Source organism: Rutidosis leptorrhynchoides, chromosome 8 (assembly GCF_046630445.1).
Source record: "Rutidosis leptorrhynchoides isolate AG116_Rl617_1_P2 chromosome 8, CSIRO_AGI_Rlap_v1, whole genome shotgun sequence".
Classification (NCBI taxonomy): domain Eukaryota; kingdom Viridiplantae; phylum Streptophyta; class Magnoliopsida; order Asterales; family Asteraceae; genus Rutidosis; species Rutidosis leptorrhynchoides.
The window spans coordinates 145993872-146016167 of NC_092340.1; the positions used below are offsets into that span (position 1 = coordinate 145993872).

General features: G+C 31.0%; 1 protein-coding gene across 1 annotated transcript; it reads left to right on the plus strand.

Moving 5' to 3' along the window:
• The first annotated feature begins 16372 nt into the window (after positions 1 to 16372).
• On the plus strand, positions 16373 to 21168 carry LOC139861759 (protein STRICTOSIDINE SYNTHASE-LIKE 6-like). The gene is made up of 4 exons (XM_071850263.1): positions 16373 to 16889; positions 19665 to 19972; positions 20044 to 20176; positions 20735 to 21168. Exons 1-4 carry the CDS (start codon positions 16455 to 16457, stop codon positions 21020 to 21022), a joined length of 1164 nt encoding a protein of 387 aa, XP_071706364.1. The 5' UTR covers positions 16373 to 16454; the 3' UTR covers positions 21023 to 21168.
• The last annotated feature ends 1128 nt before the right edge of the window (positions 21169 to 22296 follow it).

A 22296-nucleotide genomic window follows, 5' to 3' on the forward strand; every position in this document is an offset into this window, starting at 1 on the left:
AAAGGTGACGTCATAACTAACGTCGAATATTTTACATCAAAAGTATGCTTCTATGAATAGAAGTAAAGATAATAGTGTGTGACCCTTAGGTCGTTACAAATCATAGTTTCAAAAGTAATAATATTTATGAATGCAAGATAAATGTTCATGCGGTGATATCTCTAAAGCAGCGGGTGTCTACAGCAAGACTAGTACAACAGCGAAAGCAAGCAACCTTAAGCACCTGAGAAAAACATGCTTAAAAATGTCAACACAAAGCTTGGTGAGCTATAGTTTAAGTATAACAGTAATGTAAGGTAGGCCATGAGATTTCAGTGCTACAAAGAGCGTTTCAAAACAGTATGATAAAGTATATGTTTAATCGTGGGCACTTGGTAACTAACTTAACGTTTATAACCCCCTAAAAGTACACTTGGTGAGTGCGTATGTTTACGAAGTATTAAACACCCATTAAATGCTAGCGCTACTAGCCCGAGTGGGGATGTCAAACCCTATGGATCCATATCTAAGATTCGCGTTCACCGGTTCAAAAACCAATGACTAAACGTTACCGAGCTAAAGGGAATGTTTATGCCGTTGTATAACCCACACATATATAAGTTTAAGTACTCGTGCCTAGTATGTAAAACTTAAAATGCGCATGTATTCTCAGTTCCCAAAATAGTTAAAGTAAAAAGGGATGCTATAACTCACAGTGGAAAAGTAGTAGTAAAGTTAACTCGGGAAAAGTAAGCAAGTATGTACGTCCAGAAAGTCCTCAACCTAAGTCAAATAGTACTAAGTCAGTAAATCGTTCCAATAGGTTTAAATGTATGTAAATTAGGTCTTAAGGGTCATCATCATTCATCATCAAACAAAAGGTGTAACGTAAGTTTCATTCTAGAAAAGAGTTTAAAACAAAGGCTGACTTCGGTCAGTCACCAAGGCCTCTATACCCACTGAAAAAAGGTAAGACCAGTGGCCATGCTCCGTATATGAGTCCTTTAGTTGCTGTAAAAATTCCAGAATCAAACTCGTCTTTGTTTGACCGTGGCGACGGTTTAAGTGCGAGTAGGTCAGAATTTTCAGCACAGCGTTAAAATGACATAGTGACGTTCGGAGGGCCATAGATCCTAAACCGTAACTCGGATTAAGACGAGTCTTAAACGAAAAATTATCTACTCGAACAGTGATAACTGAAAATCAACTTTACAGTAGCCTAGATATTCTGATCAGTTCCATAAAACAGTATGTGTTCCGGTGGGTTCTTGGTGCTTGATGTTCATCACGGTTCTCACCCTTGATGCATATAGCTTCAAGTGTATAACTTGTTGATGTGTTTACATCATCTTTACTAAGTTTTGACCATCATAACACTAGTGAAAGTATAAGATATGTGGCACAACTCAATTAAGTGTTGCAAGTAGTTTGATGAACCAAAGTTACATCAAGATCTTAGATCCGACACATACATGAACTCTAAAGGTAATATTAACCAACTTTTGACTATCATGACACTAGTGTAAGTCTAAGATATGTAGCACAACTCAATTAAGTGTTGCAAGTAGTTTAATGAATCAAAGTTACATCAAGATCTTAGATCCAACACATACAAGAGTTATAAAAGTAATATTGAACTACAAACTTGAAAGTAAACTAACTAATCAAGATCTTAAGTTGTAGAACATAGTTCTTAGTTAGATCTTGAAGATCCAAGACCTAAAAGTCTAGATCTAAAGTTATTAAGTTAAATCTAACACAAGTGTATGAAGTTATAACTAAAAAGTTATACTTCCATGTTCTTGAACTTACAAAGTTAACTTTTAGTTCCAAGAAATATGAGATCAAGATTAACTAGTAATACTTGACCAAATCACAACTTTAAAGTACATAAAATGAAGAAGTAAGTTAAATCTACAAGTATTAAGTTCATGATTGTTCATACTTTAAAGATTCAAGCCAAAGCTTTAATCTTTAAGAATGTAAACTTTAAGTTTACAAACATGTATCACAAGTATGATTTTAACACTTATGAACTTACAATCTTTTAAAACATTAAGTGTAGAACATAAACTAGAAAGTTTTGTTCTTGTATGTTCTTGTATGAACAAGATAAAATAGAGAACAAACTAGAGAGTTTGATTCTTAATTACTAGTAAGTATATAACAATAACAAAAGAACAAGTAATTTATCAACAACAAGAACAAGTAACAAAACAACAAATGATGATGATGTATATGTATATATTTGGTTTTGATGAGGAAAAAGGAAGAGAAAGAAGTCTTGTTACTTACAAGAATGGAGAGAAAAGATGAAAGAAAATGTGAAGTAAAGTGAAGTGTGTGAAAGAGTGAAATGGATACAAGTAATAAGTAATAAAAAAAAATTTGAACTCTCCCTCTCACCCCACAAACTCACGATTTTGGAAGAGAAAAGAGGAAGGGAAAAGCCCACTAGTTCTTTGCATGTATTTGGCTTAAAAAGATGGTAATAAGGTGTGTTTGCATGGGAACAAGGTGTAAGTAACTTGTAACTAGATTCCTTATGCATTAATCAAACTAGTTAAGTCTAAATGTAATACTTACATGAAAGATGGGCTAACAAGTCCATTTAAGTGTGTAGGGTGGGCTTCTAAGTCCATTAGCATTAATAAAAGCCCAAGTTCAAGTAGTTAACAATTAAATCCAATAAAGCCCAAGTAATTAACTAGTAACCTTAGTTAATTAAAAATGATTAATAAAACTTAGTCATGAATGCAAATAATATGCGAAATATTATTCGTGAAAAGTTCGTGTGTCACAAAGACGTGTCGAGCAATTAATAGTCAATTGCAGTAACAAGTAAATGTATATAAACAATACATTCATTAAAACACAAGTATTAATAATAAATATTAATAAGTAATGTTGGAAAAACCAGGGTCGTTACAAGTTTTCGTAGATCTACCTTTAGGATTCGCGTCAATTAGGGGGTCAGTTCCCTAATTCTTAGGCTACCAAGCTAAAAGGGGCATATTCGGCTTCGATCCATTCAACCATATAATGTAGTTTCAATTACTTGTGTCTATTTCGTAAAACAGTTATAAAAATAGCGCATGTATTCTCAGTCCCAAAAATATATATTGCAAAAGCATTTAAAAAGGGAGCAAATGAAACTCACTATACAATATTTTGTAGTAAAAATATTCATTCGACTGAACTGAACAATGCAGGGTTGGCCTCGGATTCACGAACCTATATCATTCGTATATATACATTAAAATATATACTTGTAATCGAACAATTTCATATCTTATAACCTTATATATTATATATTTTGATTATATATATATTTGAAAATGATTATTATTTATATAGTTATATTAATATGTCTATATCTGAAAATTACCAAATTTTTTGTATATAAGTTTTTATAAGGTTAATATGCTTTATATATAGTTATACGGCTTATTAATATAATTGTAGTATATGTAATAAGTATGTTTTATATTCAAAATATTTATTTGTTTAAAAATGATGGTTTGATATTAATGTTTTACTAAGAATAATAATAATACTAATAATAACTTTATTAAAAAATGATAATTTAAATAATAGTAATGATATTGTTAATAATGATACTTTTATCTAATTATAAAATTTATAATACTAATAGTTACAAAAGTGATACTAATATTAATATTAATATTAATCATACACATATTAATAATAATAACACTAAAATGACAAGCTTTATAATAATCTTACTTATAACAGTATTAATGAAAATTTATGTTTCTAATACTTATAAAGAAAATTATAATATTTGTAACAATAATATTTATAATACTAATAATATCAATAATAATAATAATAATAATAATAATAATAATAATAATAATAATAATAATAATAATAATAATAATAATAATAATAATAATAATAATAATAATAAAAATAATCCTAATTATAATTATGATACTTATACTAATGTTAACGAATTTGATAACACTCTTTATTTGATTAAAACAATGATATTTCTAAATATTAGGAGTAATAATAATTATCATAATTAATAATTTTAACAATAATATCATAATAATAATAATGTTAATAATAATAACACTTATCATGGCAATAACAATAATAATAATAATAATAATAATAATAATAATAATAATAATAATAATAATAATAATAATAATAATAATAATAATAATAATAATAATAATAATAATAATGAAAATATAATGTATATACCATTTCTAAAGCTTTTCCAAAAAGAATTGCCCACGACGGGGCTCGAACCCGCGACCCCTTGAATACCCGAACAATCCCCTGACCATTCCTTTATAAAGAAAATTATAATATTTGTAACAATAATATTTATAATACTAATAATATCAATAATAATAATAATAATAATAATAATAATAATAATAATAATAATAATAATAATAATAATAATAATAATAATAATAACAATAATCCTAATTATAATTATGATACTTATACTAATGTTAACGAATTTGATAACACTCTTTATTTGATTAAAACAATGATATTTCTAAATATTAGGAGTAATAATAATTATCATAATTAATAATTTTAACAATAATATCATAATAATAATAATGTTAATAATAATAACACTTATCATGGCAATAACAATAATAATAATAATAATAATAATAATAATAATAATAATAATAATAATAATAATAATAATAATAATAATAATAATAATAATAATAATAATAATAATAATAATAATAATAATAATGAAAATATAATGTATATACCATTTCTAAAGCTTTTCCAAAAAGAATTGCCCACGACGGGGCTCGAACCCGCGACCCCTTGAATACCCGAACAATCCCCTGACCATTCCTCTACGACTGCTAATCTGATTATTATTACCATTTAATTATATTTAAACTGTTTCTATCGAAATACCATTTTTATCTTCTTCATCTCCCTCAAAAAACTCAGATGATCCAATACCATAATCAAATCTTCACAATACCGATTTTATACTTCAAAATAAATATAAACAACTAGTATCCAAGATTGTATTAACATAAAAAGGAAAAAAAATATGAAAAAAATGAATTGATAGAACATATTGCTGATGTTCGTCGACATATACAAAAAAAAATTTGATTTTCGAATTCCATGAAGATTTGGAAAATTGTTACAACATAAAACACATTTTAAATCATTTATAAAAAGTATTGGAATCGTCAATTTAACTGGAAACATCACAGAAAATTCCAATTCGATTGAAAAATAAAAGTTGACTTTTTAGAACAATACCTTTGACTTCAAAATTCGTATTTGATATTAAGAATTGGGGTATGAAACTTTACAGATAGTTTGTTTAAAACATTCCTAACAAAACTGCAATTATAGATTCTGAAAATTAAAACAATTTCGAGCTCTTGGAAAAATTTGACATGAACAGAGGGTAATGGGTTCGTTGCTTGAGTTTTCTGTTTAATTCTTTATATAATCACCATTTACAATTGATAATTGATAGTGATGAATAATAGATCGAATAAATTGATTACAGAAAAATATGAGATGGTTGATTGGTTTTTGTGGTACTGATGTCGACCAGAAATCACAGAAGAACATAATAATAGAGAAAAGAAAACAAATAATCTATCAGATAGTGATGCTGCATAAATAACGCGTGATATATCTGCTCCATTATATATTGTTTTAATTTTTAATAAATAATAATTATATAATTAAAATTAATATTGATATTATTATTAATAATAATAAACATACTAATAACGATAATAATACTATCAAAATAAACTCAATAATATGACTAATAATAAAAGTAATAATGATAACAATAATTTTAGTAATTATAATACATTAATTGCATCAAATTTTATGTATAACTATCATATATTGTAATATTAATAATACTAATATTAATAATAATAATAATATTAACAATAATAGTAAGAGTAATAATAATAAATAATAGTAATAATAATAGGTCACAATAATAATAATATTAGTGAAAATGAAAATAATATAAATGATAATAATATTAATATCATACCAATTTATATGTATCAACCTTCCTATCTAGATTTTATCTATTGAAGATAATAATATGACTAACACTGATTTTTAATAATAATATTAGTATTGGTATTGGTGTAACAATCATATTTTAAATTTGTAATTTCATTTAATATCATACCTTTAATTATACCATATATATATATATATATATATATATATATATATATATATATATATATATATATATATATATATATATATATATATATATATATATATATATATATATATATATATATATATATATATATATATATATATATTGCTAACATATGTTGGATATTTATTATTTATACATTTTAATATAAATACATTATAAAATATGTGTTTGCATATTAAATATGAAAATATAATTGTTTAATATATATGTATATATATTATATTATTTCAGCATTAAAATAAATTTCGACATATAATATCTATAACTTTTATTACATAACCCAATATACATAAAATTATAGAAATCATATATATTTATACATAGATTTATTTTAATAACAACTTATCGTGTATATTATTTTACGTATTCAATTCAAATGGTTAAATCATATATTTATTATTTCAATTTATTATATATTTTTGGTTATATTTATTTATATACATATATGCATTATTACTCACACACAATTGTTCGTGAATAATCGGGAATAGTCAATGGTCAAATGATATTATGAATATAGTTTACAAACTTTATTACTCGAAATTACAGACTTTGCTTATCGTGTCGGAAATATATAAGGATTAAAGTTTAAATTTGGTCGGAAATTTCCGGGTCGTCACAATATTTCTGGTTTAAAACCACGTAGAATTAGTTTTAGTACTTATGCCTATTTTGTAAAAAATATTTATAAAACAACGCATGTTGTCTCAGTCCAAAAATATGTATTGCAACAGCAATTAAAAAGGGAGCTATGAAAACTCACATATCAATATTGTGGTTCAATATTGCAAGAAAAGTATACAGACGCAACGTAAATGATAAGTGCAAGGTTGGCCTTTGATTCACGAACACAACTCCCGAACAATACCCATAACCTCCTTAGATATGACCCATAAATTCCTTAGCTTTAACCCGCTTGAAAACTCGTTTTGAAATCACTCAAGCATAACCCCGTCGTAGTATTTTATGTATAACAATACTACTGATAATAATAATAATGTTAAGATTACTAATAATTATAATCTTAACAATAATAATATTAATAATAATAATATTAGTAATATAAATAATAATAATATATTAATAATTAATAATAAATACTAAGGAGCATAATATATATATATATATATGTATGAGAACTCGGTTGTAAAACAAGAAATATACATATAGTGTTTTAATGTGTGCGTGCGTTCTTATATATATAGATATAGATATAATATAATATAATAATAATAATAATATAATAAATATAATACTATAATAATTAAAATATAATAATAAAAAAAACGTGTAATAAACATAGCCGCCTCAAATTTGTCTCATTTTACCGACAGTTTTTCACGGACCGGTATTTCATGCTCTGTTGCTAATAATTGACGGGTAAATGTCTGTTTTGGTCTTAAGCTTTATAAAACTAGTTGTAAAAAGGTTCATAATATAGAGTTTGTACGCGTAATTATGTTTTCCTAGTTTTTGACTGGACAAAAATATATAATATAAAAATATAATAATATAAATATAATATAATAATTATAATAAAATAATAATATAATAATAATTCATAAGAATTTAGAATTAAAATGAATTTTAAAATTTTAAAAATTCGTATTTCTCATATACTTTAGGGGTATGTTATGTAACTTATAATTAATAATTTCTATCATGTCATTTTCATGTGAATAGTAAATTAATTAATTTCGTTTTATTTACTATTCATATGAATAGTAAAAGAATTAATTTCGATTCAACTATTTAAGTTACATTATTGTACATTGTGCTTTACAGCTTGTACATCTTTGATTTAATTGCGTTTTTCTTATAAATAAAAAAATACATCATAAAAATAAAACGATTATATACGTAAAAAATTTAATATGAAATTGCATCATTCAATAGTAAATTTTTATCATTTCGTATATAAATATCATAAAAATTTAGTTTTCCAAAACTAATTATATTCAAAATCACTTTATTAAAAGGTTATAATAATAGAAAATTATTATATCATAAAACGTCTTCGTTTAATAAAGTAAAATCATATATAAATCATGAGGGTTCGAGTTTTTAAATTATAGGTTGTTCGTGAATCGTAGGGTAAAGTCTAATGGTTAATTAAATGTATGAAAACATTTTATTGCAACACATCAATTTGCTTATCTTGTCGGAGTTATCAGAGTTTAAATTTGACCGAAATTTCTGGGTTGTGACATAAGTTGTCCTATTGCTCGGTCTGACTCGATTAAGTAATAAAAGTCAACACATAGTCAACGAAACTCATGCAGGTCAACAAAAGTCAAACTTGGTAAAGATGGTCAACCTAAGTCAAACACATCATAGGTTATGCAATATTGGTCAATAACTCAAACTAGGTTCAATTGACCACTTTTAGATTTCAGTTTCAAAGTTTCAAAAGTTTCCAGTTACTTGTCGTATAATTAGTTCGTAAATGACCAAATAGAGTTCCATAAAACAAAAAGCAAGTAGTGTATGCATATGGTGTTTTATATGACTGTAGGTAGGTTACATACTATTTTAAATACCTAGTCCATATGGTCTACACATTTGTAAAAACACATTTACAGTCACACATTGCACTCAATAGTTTCAGCATGCACATCAGTTTTGAAATTCTACCATTTATTCTAGAAAAATGAATAACACATAGGACCAGTGAGAGGTGATCAAGGACATCCCATAGTGTTACCTATAATAAGATCTAAGCATTTTGTGTATTTAATTCACATAGGTTTGCCTCAGAAGCCCGGTGTACTGATTTGGACAGATTCTAGACTTAGCATGCTGTGACCCTTATAGCTCCTATTGTATTAAGTTTCACAAGTTGGAATACAACAAAAAGATGTTCCTAAACACGTAATTACTCATTTCACATAAGGGAAAGTCTAAAAACAATATACAATTCACATTATGTCATTTTCTGTGGACTCGGGACAAATTCAGTCCAAGTTCGAGTCTCCGTTTTCGCATGCTATAATCTCAAAAAGTATAAACTTTCAAAACAAATTTATCACACGAAACATTATGTACTAAACATGAATTTTCTAGTTTTCAAAAACATAAGTTCCAGAAGTCGTTTTAAATTTCCTATTAGACCTATTTTCAGTTGCATTCAACAATAGTCGCTACAAATTTTCAATCAAGCATAACGAGTGTTCTACATATCCGATTCGGGCAATATCTAAGTGTAATTTGCATAGTTTTTCACAAGCTACATTTTATAACAATTTCACAATTCAATTCTCAAGCCAATCAATCCAGAAAATGGATTTACACAACACTCAAACCGAAAAATTTAACTGGTCATAACTAACAAACCGTGTATCGAAAACATGTGATTCTTAAACGAAAAGTTATTAATTTTTTGAGAGAATTTAATCTAGATACATATCAAATACAGAATATAAGTCTAAGATATCAGTAACATGCAATACAAATTCGGGATTTATCAATAACTCATCAACCGAACAATTTATCGAATATAAACATGTACACAAAGAAGCACTTGAGCAATGACCACTATATACTATGAAATCATAAAAAAAAACCGAATTATAAAGCTAGGGTTTAAGAATTTATACAAAAGATATAGAACGATGCGGGAAACCATTCTTCTAGATGTTAGGGATTAAGAGAAGTGAATGATACATACATATGGTTTAGGTATAGTATTAGGGCCTTAATTATATTAAGTCATGGATTAAATTAATAAATGGCCCAAAACATCAAACTAAAGGGGGATGGGCATGAGGTCGGCTGATGTCACTACAAAGATACGGCCGAAACAGACGGTTTAATTCGTGCGGTGCCGTTAGGCCGCATGACGTCTTGTTCAGTTGATCAAGGTAGTACACAGTGGTTTTGTTTATTTATATCGTGCGGGGTCTAAATTTACTTTTGCTTTCTAAGGTGTAGAAGGTGTAAGTTAACCTAGTGTCGTGTTTTTTATAGATTAACGAATTGAAGATCAAGTGGATAAAATTTTTTTAGTTAAATTACCTAAATAAAAGATAGTATTTGGTTTAAGCTAAAAGTCCTAAGTGCGGAAAAGTAAATAAATGGAAGGATATCCAGAGTATACAGATCGGGGAAATGTTGACCAAGATATCAGTGTTGGGTTAGGGAAAGGTAATTATTCTTATGTTATGCTTGGAATGATGTAGATCTGGTTGGATGAGCCAATTATACATACCTACTTGTCTCTAAACTCTTGGAGTTCTCTTTGAGCAGTGAGAAGTATGTCACTTGGTTGTATAATTGAAAGGTAGCTATACCTTGGAGGTTATCCTCAGTAAAGTACTAGGTTTATTAGTGAGTTGAGCTCTAATCCTAACCCTCGTTATTAGTTTGGTTAACTGAATAACAACGTGCCGTGTTGATTGAACACTGATCACAAACGGAAGGAATCTGTCGGCTTAAGTTGGCACAACCTTAAGTGAAAACTAACAACCATTCCATTATACTAATGAGATCATATCAATTCAAACATTATACAGCATTATAGTTGATATACTGATAGTAAAGCAGATAGAAACCTAATAAATACCTAAACAGTTTGATATGACTAAGTCCTAAGCCAACAATCAAACAAGAACATGCAATAGGCTTGGGTCATACAGTAAAGGTACTAACTAGATCTTAACAGCTCCTATGAAGTCTCTTCAGAACAGTCAATAGGCATACTAGGTCATTCATGTCTCAATTCCTAAGTTTCGTGTCCTAAAAGCGCATTAAATGCCTCTCGGGAACTCCGGCCATACCGAATTCATAGAATCTTCAGATACAGTATAACCAGGGGTCTTAATCCTATGAAGTAGCTAATTTCATATAGGTGGGCAAGTCCTGATCACAACCTAGGTTGGTCAATCCTTAAGATGCTAGCATACAAATCTATCAAGCTTCATAGTTCAGTATCACAACAGTAATCGTACTAAATTAACATAATTACGCTAACCCAAACTTCTATCATGGCAACATACAGATTAATTAAGCTATCATGGTAATATCGGAACGCATTATTAAACATAAAAAGTAAGAACACATGTTTAATACAAAAGACAAGCGTTTCGGATAAAAACCTGAAAAGGCCGAAGAAATCTACCCGAGATCGTAGGGACTCGCCGGGATATCCTCCGAAAAATAAAAGCTAAGCTAACTACTACTAAAAACTAACTAAAAGCTTGAAAATATAAAATGAATTACAAATTGAGTGTGTGTTGAAATGGATGGAGAAAGTCCTTTAAATAGACTTCGATTTTGCCTGCAAACGGCTAGCAGGCCGTTTGACAAGCCGTTTGGCAGGCCGTTTGCAGGGGCCGTTTGCTAGTTCAGGTCGTTTGCAGAGGCCGTTTGTCTAACCCGTTTGGCAGGCCGTTTTTGAGTCAGGCAAGCCGTTTGGCTTGCCTGGTCAGCTGAATTTCCTGGATCGTAACTTAATTTCTTGTCTTTCACCGTTTTCGCTCTAGAATCTTCGTTTTAGCTCCGTTTTACTTGATTCTTTTTGCATCGCCTTCGTAATTACTTAATCTACAAATCAAACGAAAAAGCGATAATTTTGTCGACAAAGTTTGAATCTTTATTGTTCCAGGGCTTAATATTGGGGGTAAAAATGTGACTTTTTGGCCGATAACATCGACCGATGGGTCTCCTATGGGTAGTCCATGGGCTCGTTTTGATTATTTGGGTGATCGTGTGGCTCGTTTCTAGTTGTCGTTAACCGTACCGAATGCCAAGAACGTTAACGGGCCGTTTAAACGAAATCCACACATTTTATTTATTAATTAAACCAATAAATAAAATAAAATATTATTTTTCTAAAGTAAATAATTATTAAAATAATTATTTATGTATTAACCGTGTGATTCAGAGTCTCGAAAAGACACCTTTTGTAGTTATCATAACCGTCTAGGTTTCTTTGTATTTCATCATCTGAAATAAGTTATTCAATTAATATGTTAATCATTAAATGTGAATTACCATTCGTCTCGTTGCCTAGTGTTGATAACCGAACTGTAAAGTTGAAACGTTATTCAAGCGTTAGCCGATATTCTCAAGTCTTTAATTTATTTTAACTCCAATAAATTAAATACATTTTAAAGTTAATAATTATTTAAAACATTAAATGTGTTTTTCGTTTACTCGAAAGACGTTATCTGCAAATTTTATAGCTGTACTGTTTTCTATGCACTTCATAAACTGAAACATGTTATTCTAAGATATGTCACACATATCACATCTAGTAATCCTCTAAGGATCATTTATAAATTCACATAATTCAACAAGTAGAGTTCAAGTAATCACCGTTAATTATTCTTAAATGTATTTAAAAAAATTCGGCGTAGGAAAATTGTATGATTTAACTAGCGATCATCTAGTATTTAACGAAAGTTTTAACTAGAATGCTCGGGATGTTACAGCAAAGAAGAAGAAAGCTGGTGCTGGACCATTCAGACGTGAACCAATCATTCTACCACCATTCATACCCCCAGCTCAGAATTGAAAATCTTCCTGAACTCTTTCTAGGTGTGAAGATTAAAGAAGAACTAGTTTTGATGAAGATTAGAATTTGTTCTTCTTATAATCTGTAGTTTTGTAATATTTCATTAAATTTGTAATGAACTCTGAATGAAAATAATGGATATTATTATTTGAGTTATCATCAACAATGTATCAGTATATATAGATGAGTCAGCAAAAGATCCTTGAAAACTAAACTCAAGGAACAATTTAATGCTTATTTGTTAAGTCCTTTAGAGTTGGACCTTAGTGTTTTTTCTTTTCCTTTTACATTTTTGTCATCATCAAATATGAGGAGATTGTTGAGTCCCTACATAATTAAGGATTTAAGTATGACAAAACGTGATTATGAAACTAATTGTTATGTGCATGTCAGCGTAAGTTTACTTATTTATTTCCAAGTATGAGAACAACAATGAATGCTAATTAAAGATTCAAAGGTTCTTCACAACCATCATAGGATGTATGCATCCTATGCTGAACTAGTAGAAAATTATAGAAGAACTAGCACCTGGCTGGGCAGCACTCAACACTTAGACAAATTATGCTCCAATACAAATATAATCATTTCTTGTGTTGTCTACATCAAAGAGTATTATTCAACTGACATCGAAGACTAAGTTGAAAAGAAAAGGACATGTGTCGGCAGCTGACAAGTAACCTTAAAAGACAACTAAGGAATGCAAAAGGTTAACCCATGCACAGTTCATGGTTAACACTTTGTCAACTCTGTTTATTCAATGATGTTTAACCATTTGGGGTGTTCCTGTAATTAGCTACTGAAGAGGAAAAGGAGCCATGTGCTCTCTGACACAATTGTCGGGTGAAGTACAAATATTCTTTGTACTAACAGACAATAGATTATTTACACGGTTTTTAAGATTTCTATAAATTAGCTGAATCCCACAATTGTAATATTTGATGGTGTGTGTATTAAATCGATAGAGTCCAAACCTTGTATAAGCTTAATTTGTTCGAAAGCTATCTAGGTGTAATATGTATCAACCGATTATCTATTCCGTCAAAGGATAACCGTGATTCTTTAAGATTATTTCAATAAAAGAATAACGTTGAAAATTAATTATGACTCTAATTTAAATGATTGTTAATTATATGCTTAAACTCTTAAACATCTTAATCAATAAAAGAAATTATATTCATCCCTCTAGAAACTTTATGTTTTTAATCAGGACCAACAAGTTCTAGTCTCGTGAACTGCAATATTCTCTCAGTTTGTTAGCTTTTTCTTTTGATGTTAACGAGTTTTTGTAAGTCTGGTTAATATAATTACGTACCTCCTACCATCATTGATAGTTTTGGGGCTTTAAACTTTATTTTTCTCAATGAAACAAAAACTTTGTTATTATGCCTATGCAATATATGAGACTTTTTCATAAAATACTCGTTAATATCTTTCGAATAGACTTTTTCATAAAATATCGTCGGAGATCCTCAATATATACATACAACTTCTAAACAAAATCTTTAACATAGCATAGACTTTTCAATAAACAAATGGTGTGTAGTCAAAAGTTTTTGGACCAACACAAAAACCACCAAAAAAATTTAACAGATTTTCCATCCCGTTAGCATCAAACTAAGTGTCACAAAAATCACCTTTAAAAGAGCTCGTTTTCAAAAAATATCTCCACCCATCTTTTCCCCTTCTCGTCCGACTCAAGCCCTCGGACGATGTGAGACTCCAATGGTCGTGTGGAGGGACGAAAAGGTATCTTCCATGTCGAAGTCGAATGGTTTTTCGTGTGTTAAGTTGGGTGACAATCGGGTAACATCGTTTATGATTTTCAATTTTCCGGATACGTGGTGTCGTGATGATTGTTGGAAAGTATTCGAGAATTACGGTACTCTTACAGACGTGTATATAGCTCGAAAGAGACTATCGAGTGGTCAACGCTTTGGATATGTACGATTCGAGGACATTAGTGATGTCGAATGCTTCACTAAAACCTTAAACACCATCCAAATAAATGGGAGGTGGATTCGAGCGTTTAAAGCTCTGGAAAGGAAAAGTGTTGGTTCTAAAACCTCTGAGAATATGGAAGCTAACTGTCATCTAAATGTTGATGACAAAGGGGACTTCCCGAATGCTCCCTGGAGCCATTCTCATTCTTACCCATTAAAATGGGAAGGTAAATCCTTTATAGAAACACTTACAGGCAAAGATCTTGACCCCGGGAAATTTCATCCGACGAGTAATCGCATTGAAATAAAGATCGGCGGTAAAAGTCTCGAATTTAATTTCCCCGAATCGATGAACAATCACAACCTCGTGTTTAGCTATAACAAGGATCGGGTATCTTGGACTTTGGTCGAAATCAACAACAACAAGTATTCTGATGTCGTTGATAGAGACGAAGGACATGATGATGTCAAGATTGAATCGAAAATTAAGGTTACCTCGCCTCAATTTTTCACCTCTGATGGTTCACAAAACACCTCCGGTGATGTCGTGATCGATTGCCTTTTGAAAAAATCCAAAGTCACAGTTTCAATGGATAACGATTTATCTAATTTGGAGGATAATAATGATACTAGCGATTTTTCGAGCATGAGTAAATCACCCGAGGATTCGTCGAACCTATCGTCGGCAGTTGAGGTTGAAGAAGGCGAGTTTTTCCCGGTACCTGCGCCGACGGTTGTGTCTGATGGTGGTCGGAAGACGGAGGATGGTAATCCGGCAAGCGACTCAGATGCAAGCTCTAGTTTTGCGGATTCCAAGATTGGCTGTGAAGAACGCATGCGTGAAAAGTTCTATGAAGAAAAGGTTGTGTTCCAAGAAAAGTCTAACATCGAGGGTGTATGTCTCAAGAACTCAATTCCCAAAGTCATTGATGTGGGTGGTTTAAATTTAAATCCAGTAATTAATGTTGGATCATTGAACCCAAATACAAATGGGGATGGGTCTTTGATGGAAGATGGGCTTGAGACTAACTCAACTTGTGGCCCAAATACTAACATAATTGGCCCAAATGTTTCTAATGATGGACCTGGATTTAATGATGGGCTTGGAATTGGGACTGATTTGCACATTGGGAGCGGGATTGATGCATATGCTGATCTCGGGAATATTTCGGCGAATAGATCAACATCTAATGCGGTATCTCGTTTTCGTGGTAAGATGAGGAAATTTCAACCGTTAATAAAAAGTCATTTCCTTAAATATGTTTGGGGAAGAACAAAGTTGAAGCGTAGTAGATGTCGGGATAAAGATCGATGGCATGAAAGATATTTTATTGATAATGTGATGAGAAATTCGGAGAACGTCGATGATGAAGTCGATTGCTGCTCGTGCTGCTCGTGTTCCTCATCGTGCTCAGCCTCGGATTCGGAAGCATAGTTTTCTTTGTTTAATGTGATGTCTAATGTTCGGGTTTGTTTTTGTTTGTGAAATTCGTGTATGGTCCTTGGTTGGATCTTTCGTAGCTGGTTAGGGGTTTGAGGGTGTAGTTTTCCCCGTGTGATTTTGGTTTGTTCTTGTGTTTGGTTGTTGGTGTGTTTGGACATGTCCCTGTGTATTGTCTAGCTTCTTGCTAGTTTTGTTTCTTTGATTTTTAATATATTCTTGTCTTTCAAAAAAAAAAAAAAAAAAAAAGTTTTTGTCCTCGTGGGTATATATAAACCAAAACATCACCAAATCTCGATACACCATACCTACTTCACACTCAACACATCCCAAATGTCCGAGTCAACTCGCTCATCATCCCACAACGACTCACCACCAACAAACGGGTCACCTTCATGGCGTTTTGATCTACTAGTCACGAGTATAGGCATCCTTTTAATAGCTTTACTTTTAGTCCAATACGATACTTTTGATCCAGCTCCATACTCACTTGATGAGTTGGCTAAAACACCCATTACTACTGTACCTCGGGTCAACCCACGGGTGCTCCATGGGTCAGAAAAGATTGGTGAAGGTCAGTTGTTGGGACCCGAAGATATTGTGTTTGACCCGAAGTTAGGGGTGGTTTACACGAGTTGTATTGATGGGTGGGTTAAACGAGTCAGCCTGGAGGACTCGGTGGTGGAAGACTGGGTCAACACCGGTGGTAGGCCACTTGGACTCGCTCTTGGTTACTCTGGTGAGGTTTATGTTGCTGATGCTACTAAGGTTAGTTTGTCCGTATCACCTTGATTTTTTTTTTATAGGTTAAATGTTTAAATAATTTAATTTAAGACATGATGATAATTATTAATAATCATATGCTTAATCATATGCTGAGTGAATATTTTTGTGACATACTCCATATGAATCCAAAACCATCTGGAAGACTTGGAATTATTATTATTATTATTATTAATATTATATAAATATTAATATGATCTAAATCTAAACGAGTCCTCTAGAGTTACAGGTTACAAAATAAGAAAATATTAAAGCAAATAAGTTAAAATAATTTGCACAAACATAAATACATGCAAAAACTATGAGAATTCATATATAGAAATTGTTAATATGCTTCTAAATATTGAATTCATTTAATAAAATTAATTTTTTCTCTTTAATTTTTTTGGACTGAAATATAGTTGTATATTGTTTGATCTTATTATGTAATATTTTTCTACGTCATTATTTTCTTAATTTGCATTAACTTTTGGCAACACTAACAATTACCCTCTAACATTAAAGAAAATAGTTCTGATAGTTGAGGGCATATGTCATGTAATATTTAATGCGTTGTATATAATAGTTGTGTTAGATTTGATAGTATTATCTTTTTTTAATGATATAAATATTGCTTAATTGCAACCAGGGCCGGTCCAATGTTTTCGAGTGCCCTGGGCGAGTCACAAAAAAATGCCCTTATAATAAACACCATATTTTTATGGGGGGTTTGGAACCTAGTCAAGCTAGGCGGCTCATCCCCACGCCGATTTCGTTTATTAAATATTGAGTAAAATGTTACAATAATGGAAGATAGTATCCAAATTACAAGTTTATACATCATCTAAAACGATGTCTTTGTACACTTCTTGAAGCAAAATCATCAATTATCTTGTCATAGTCAATGTCTTCTAAAAACTTATTTTCGATACTCAAAATTGCTAGTCCGTTTAGCCTCTTTTGACTCATTGTACTCCGTAAATAATTCTTCAATAACTTTAACTTTGAAAAACTTCTTTCGGCGGATGCTACCGTAACCGGTACCGTTAACAAGATTTTGTAAGCAAGTAAGACATTAGGAAACATATCCACCATCTTCGTAAACTCCATGATTTGAATAGATGTCCAAGGTCTTTCTCCTTCGTATGCTCTAATTGGTAACATCTTCTGCAAAGTTTGTAATTCCATAAACAAGTCATCTCCATCAATATCAGAATCATTATCAAATGTCAAAGCAGATTCAAGATTCACACAACGTTCTTTCAAATTAATATCATCTAAATAAGCTAGCTTTGATGCATCAAACATGAAACCAAAGATAGATTCAAAATATTTCATTTGTTTAAATCTACTCTCTAACTGAACAAGAGCCATATCAACTAAAACATTAAAGTAATCGGTTCTAAATTGATCTCTAGAAGATTGTTGTTCTCTTTCGGTATTCGGTATCTCATCAAATTGTCTTTTCCTACAAGATGCACGTTTTACAGAAAACTCAGGCTCAATTTCAATAGATTCGGCAATTTGTTTTGCCTCATTAATAGCGTTCTCCAAACCATTTTCCCTATAGTATTGGAAATAACTAACTAATCCCTCTAAATTAGTTATCGCAACGTCAAGAAGCATATCTTTAGATTGTAACCTCTTACTAACTACATTAATTTTAAATAAAATCTCATACCAAATAACTAAACTTAAAAGAAATTCAAAACTTGAAAATTCACCATTTATCAAAGATTCTGCATCTCTACAAACTTTTGCATCCTCACTAACCTTAATTAGTTTCAGTAAAGCATTCTTTATTTGTGGAACTTGAGTTTTTATCAGAATCATTATCTCTAATAGGCCCTTTTCTTACAACTAAATCTCTCGCATTCGAATCTAAATCATCCCAAAATCTTACATCAAAAATATTATTATTATTAAATACATTATTATGATAGTTATTAGGATTTTCATTATCTTTCTCAATAGGAATTTCATTATTTTCACTATTATTAACATTATATTCCTCATTATTATTTTCAATAGGACTTTTATCATTTCCATTATCATTAACCTCATTATATTCTGAATTACCTTCATTATTATTATTGTTCTTTTCTTGTCTAACCAAAAATTTATTTAAAGATCCTTTTAAAGATCGGGCAATTTCTTCTTGTTTTCTTTTTTTTTTTTCCTATTTTGTGCTCCTGATGGTTGTGAACGAGGCAACATAATAATTTCTAAAGTAAATAACTAATCAAGTATTATATTATCAATTATCAATTATCAAAGTAATAATAAAATAAAATTAAGGAAGGATTCAACCTGATTCACGGATAAAGATTGAAAAGTAGAAAAGCGTTCTTGCTTCTTCAACAATGACGACTCACTTGGGCATGTAGCTTTCGAAAATTCCAGAAGTAATAGAGATTAGACAATTAGAGAAGCAATAATAATATATTAGGTAATACCGTAATAGCGTAATAGGTAATTTATTAATTGCCGTTTCCAATTTCAATATAATGAATACGAGTAGACGCTAGACGGTTGAAATATTAGCATTAAATTTCAAGCTAATAATTTACGGAGTGTTTGTTGGAATCTTTTGGGCCTGGCTAGAGTAAATTTGATGCCCATTATGACTAAAAACACAGCCCAACTTTAAACATATACATAAAATATGTGATGCCCCTAATATTTTGATGCCCTGGGCCTAGGCCCATCTCGCCCATGGGCTTAGCCGGGCCTGATTGCAACTATATGTTTAGTTTGTTAACCAACTCTTTTTGAACTTAGGGGATACTTAAAATAACAGAAGATGGCGAAATAGAAGTATTGACAACCGAAGCCGAAGGCATCAAATTTGGTACACCGGATGCTGTAACAGTTGCGAAAAATGGTGTCTTGTATTTCACAGATGCCTCATGGAAATATAAATTGCATCAATTTGCATTAGACCTATTCGAAAATCGACCTTATGGTAGACTCATGAGCTACGATCCGTCTACTAAACAAACCAAAGTGCTTGTTCGAGATCTCTACTATGCGAATGGCGTTGAAATGTCTCCAGATCAAGAGTTCATTATTTACTGCGAAACCCCAATGTAATGTCAGAAGTCGGTAAAGCGCTCGATTTATATTCAAAATTTTGACGTGTGCGCGACTTGAAATGCAGGATGAGATGCATGAGATACTACATACAAGGGGAGAAAGAGGGTTCGACTGACGTTTTTATTGATAGATTGGTTGGTATGCCCGACAATATTCGGTATGATGGAGAAGGACATTACTGGATAGCGATCCCGGCTGTAAGTTATATCTGATTGTCTACACTTGAAAACATTTGAACAATGTATTATATGTAGCTATCGATACATATATACATAATACATAATCTTACTTATAGCGAGGATAAAAATTAAAAAAAAAATGGATAAAGTTTCCTGTTCAGGCCATCGGCAAAGGGGGTATTTTTATCCAAATGTCAAATGTATGCAGTCTAATCAGGTTATTAGTGATTGTTCTCCGACCGTTTTTTACAAGATATGCTTCTAGTGAAGTTTGAACCTAAGACCATTAAAACTCCAATTTGTGATAATTTTTTTCTTGAAATGACTAATCTTGTAAATGTTAAAACTTGAACTGAAAATGTAAACTCTGTTTTAAGGTTTTACTTTTTGGGGTACCTAAGATCTGTGTGCCTTTTTGTTACATTATTAACAGCATTTTGTACTCTTAATATGGACAACTTGGGGAGAATTAAAAAGGAGTGCTGATCCGATTTATTTCCAGTTAAAGGTTTTTAACCGAATCAAACATAAATGTAACAAGTGTTAACTCGTTTAAATGGTTTCTTCTTTTGATAGGATCATTCATACGAATGGGATCTTGCACGTAAGTACCCATATATGCGAAAGGTTCTTGGGTTTTTAGAAAAGAATCTGAAAAGGCCTTCAGTAGAGAAAAACTCAGGAGCAATTCAAGTTGATTTGAACGGGAAGCTGGTTGCGCGATATTACGAACCTGAATTGAAATTTGTTACGACAGGGATCAAGATTGGCAAACATTTATATCTAGGGAATCTGGCCAAATCCTTCATTATTCGCCTCGACCTAACTAAATATCCTGCTACTGCACCCTCATCCACAAAATGATGAATACTTGCTCTTTGTTGTCTCTGTTATTAGTTTAGTTTTTGACAAGTTTTGATCATGGGATAAGGTGTATTGTTTACAATGCATACACACTGAAATATGTTAAAAGTTATGTATCTTGATAATTGCATTGAAACTTCACTTACTTTACTCTGTATAGGCGTTATTCACCATTACAAATGTATGTTTTAAAACATTAATTTTGTTTACCAGCACTGGCGGATCCAGGATTTTTTTTCACCGAAGGCGAAATTTTTTTTAAAACCATAGCAATTTTTTTTAGTGAAATATGGAGGTTTTGGGGCAAAAAATTGAAGTTTTTAGGCAAAATTTGAAAATTTGTGGGTAAAATTTGAAGGTTTTAGGGCAAAATTTGGAGAATTTTGGACAAAATTTGGAGAATTTTGGACAAAATTTGAAAGTTTTGGGGCAAAATATATAGGTTTTGGGGCCAAAAAAAATAAAAATAATCCACCGGGGGCAAAGTAGAAAAATCCAAAATTTTTACACTAAAATTTCGAAATCCACCGGGGGCGGGCGCCCCCCCTCTTACACTCCGAATCCGCCTCTGTTTACAAGGCATATACTTTGAAATATATATCAAAACTTTTGTATCTTGATAGTTGCATTAAAACTTCACTTGCTTTATTCTGTATGGGCGTTATTCACCATTACAAATGTATTTGGGTAACGGGGAACCCAACAAGCACATTGGCTCCACATGGCAGGCAAACCTTCGACATCAAGAACTCAAGTGTCACCTCACGAATAACATTGTTCCTTAAGAATATTACCTTTAAAACATTTTCTTTATAAAGAGTATGGCATATGGTTGTGCTACTTTCACCATGGTAATTTTTTTTTTCTTTGGGGGATAATCGATTTACCCTCCTAGATGACAAACCAACGGGGTTCTCTTTTCTTTTCCACCATATCAGATTTCCCAACATTCCCGGCTAACGGTGGCGGATCCAAAAATTTGTAACACACGGGGCAAAATAAAATAATTCAAAATTTAAGCTTTGGGTTTGGGGCAAAATAAAATAATCCGAAATTTTAAGCTTAAAATTTGTTGGTCCACTGGCGCACTTATCACCCTCTGTCTAAAGCTAGTTCCGCCCTGCCGGCTGATGCACTTTGCTCGTAGATCATAAACGCAGCCCCAAAATTTCTATTAAAATACAGAAACAGTTACTCCCTATGATCCTGATAGGGAGTTTGTTATCCGTGGTTCTAGCTGGTTACAATTATAACCATATTATTTGTGTTTATGT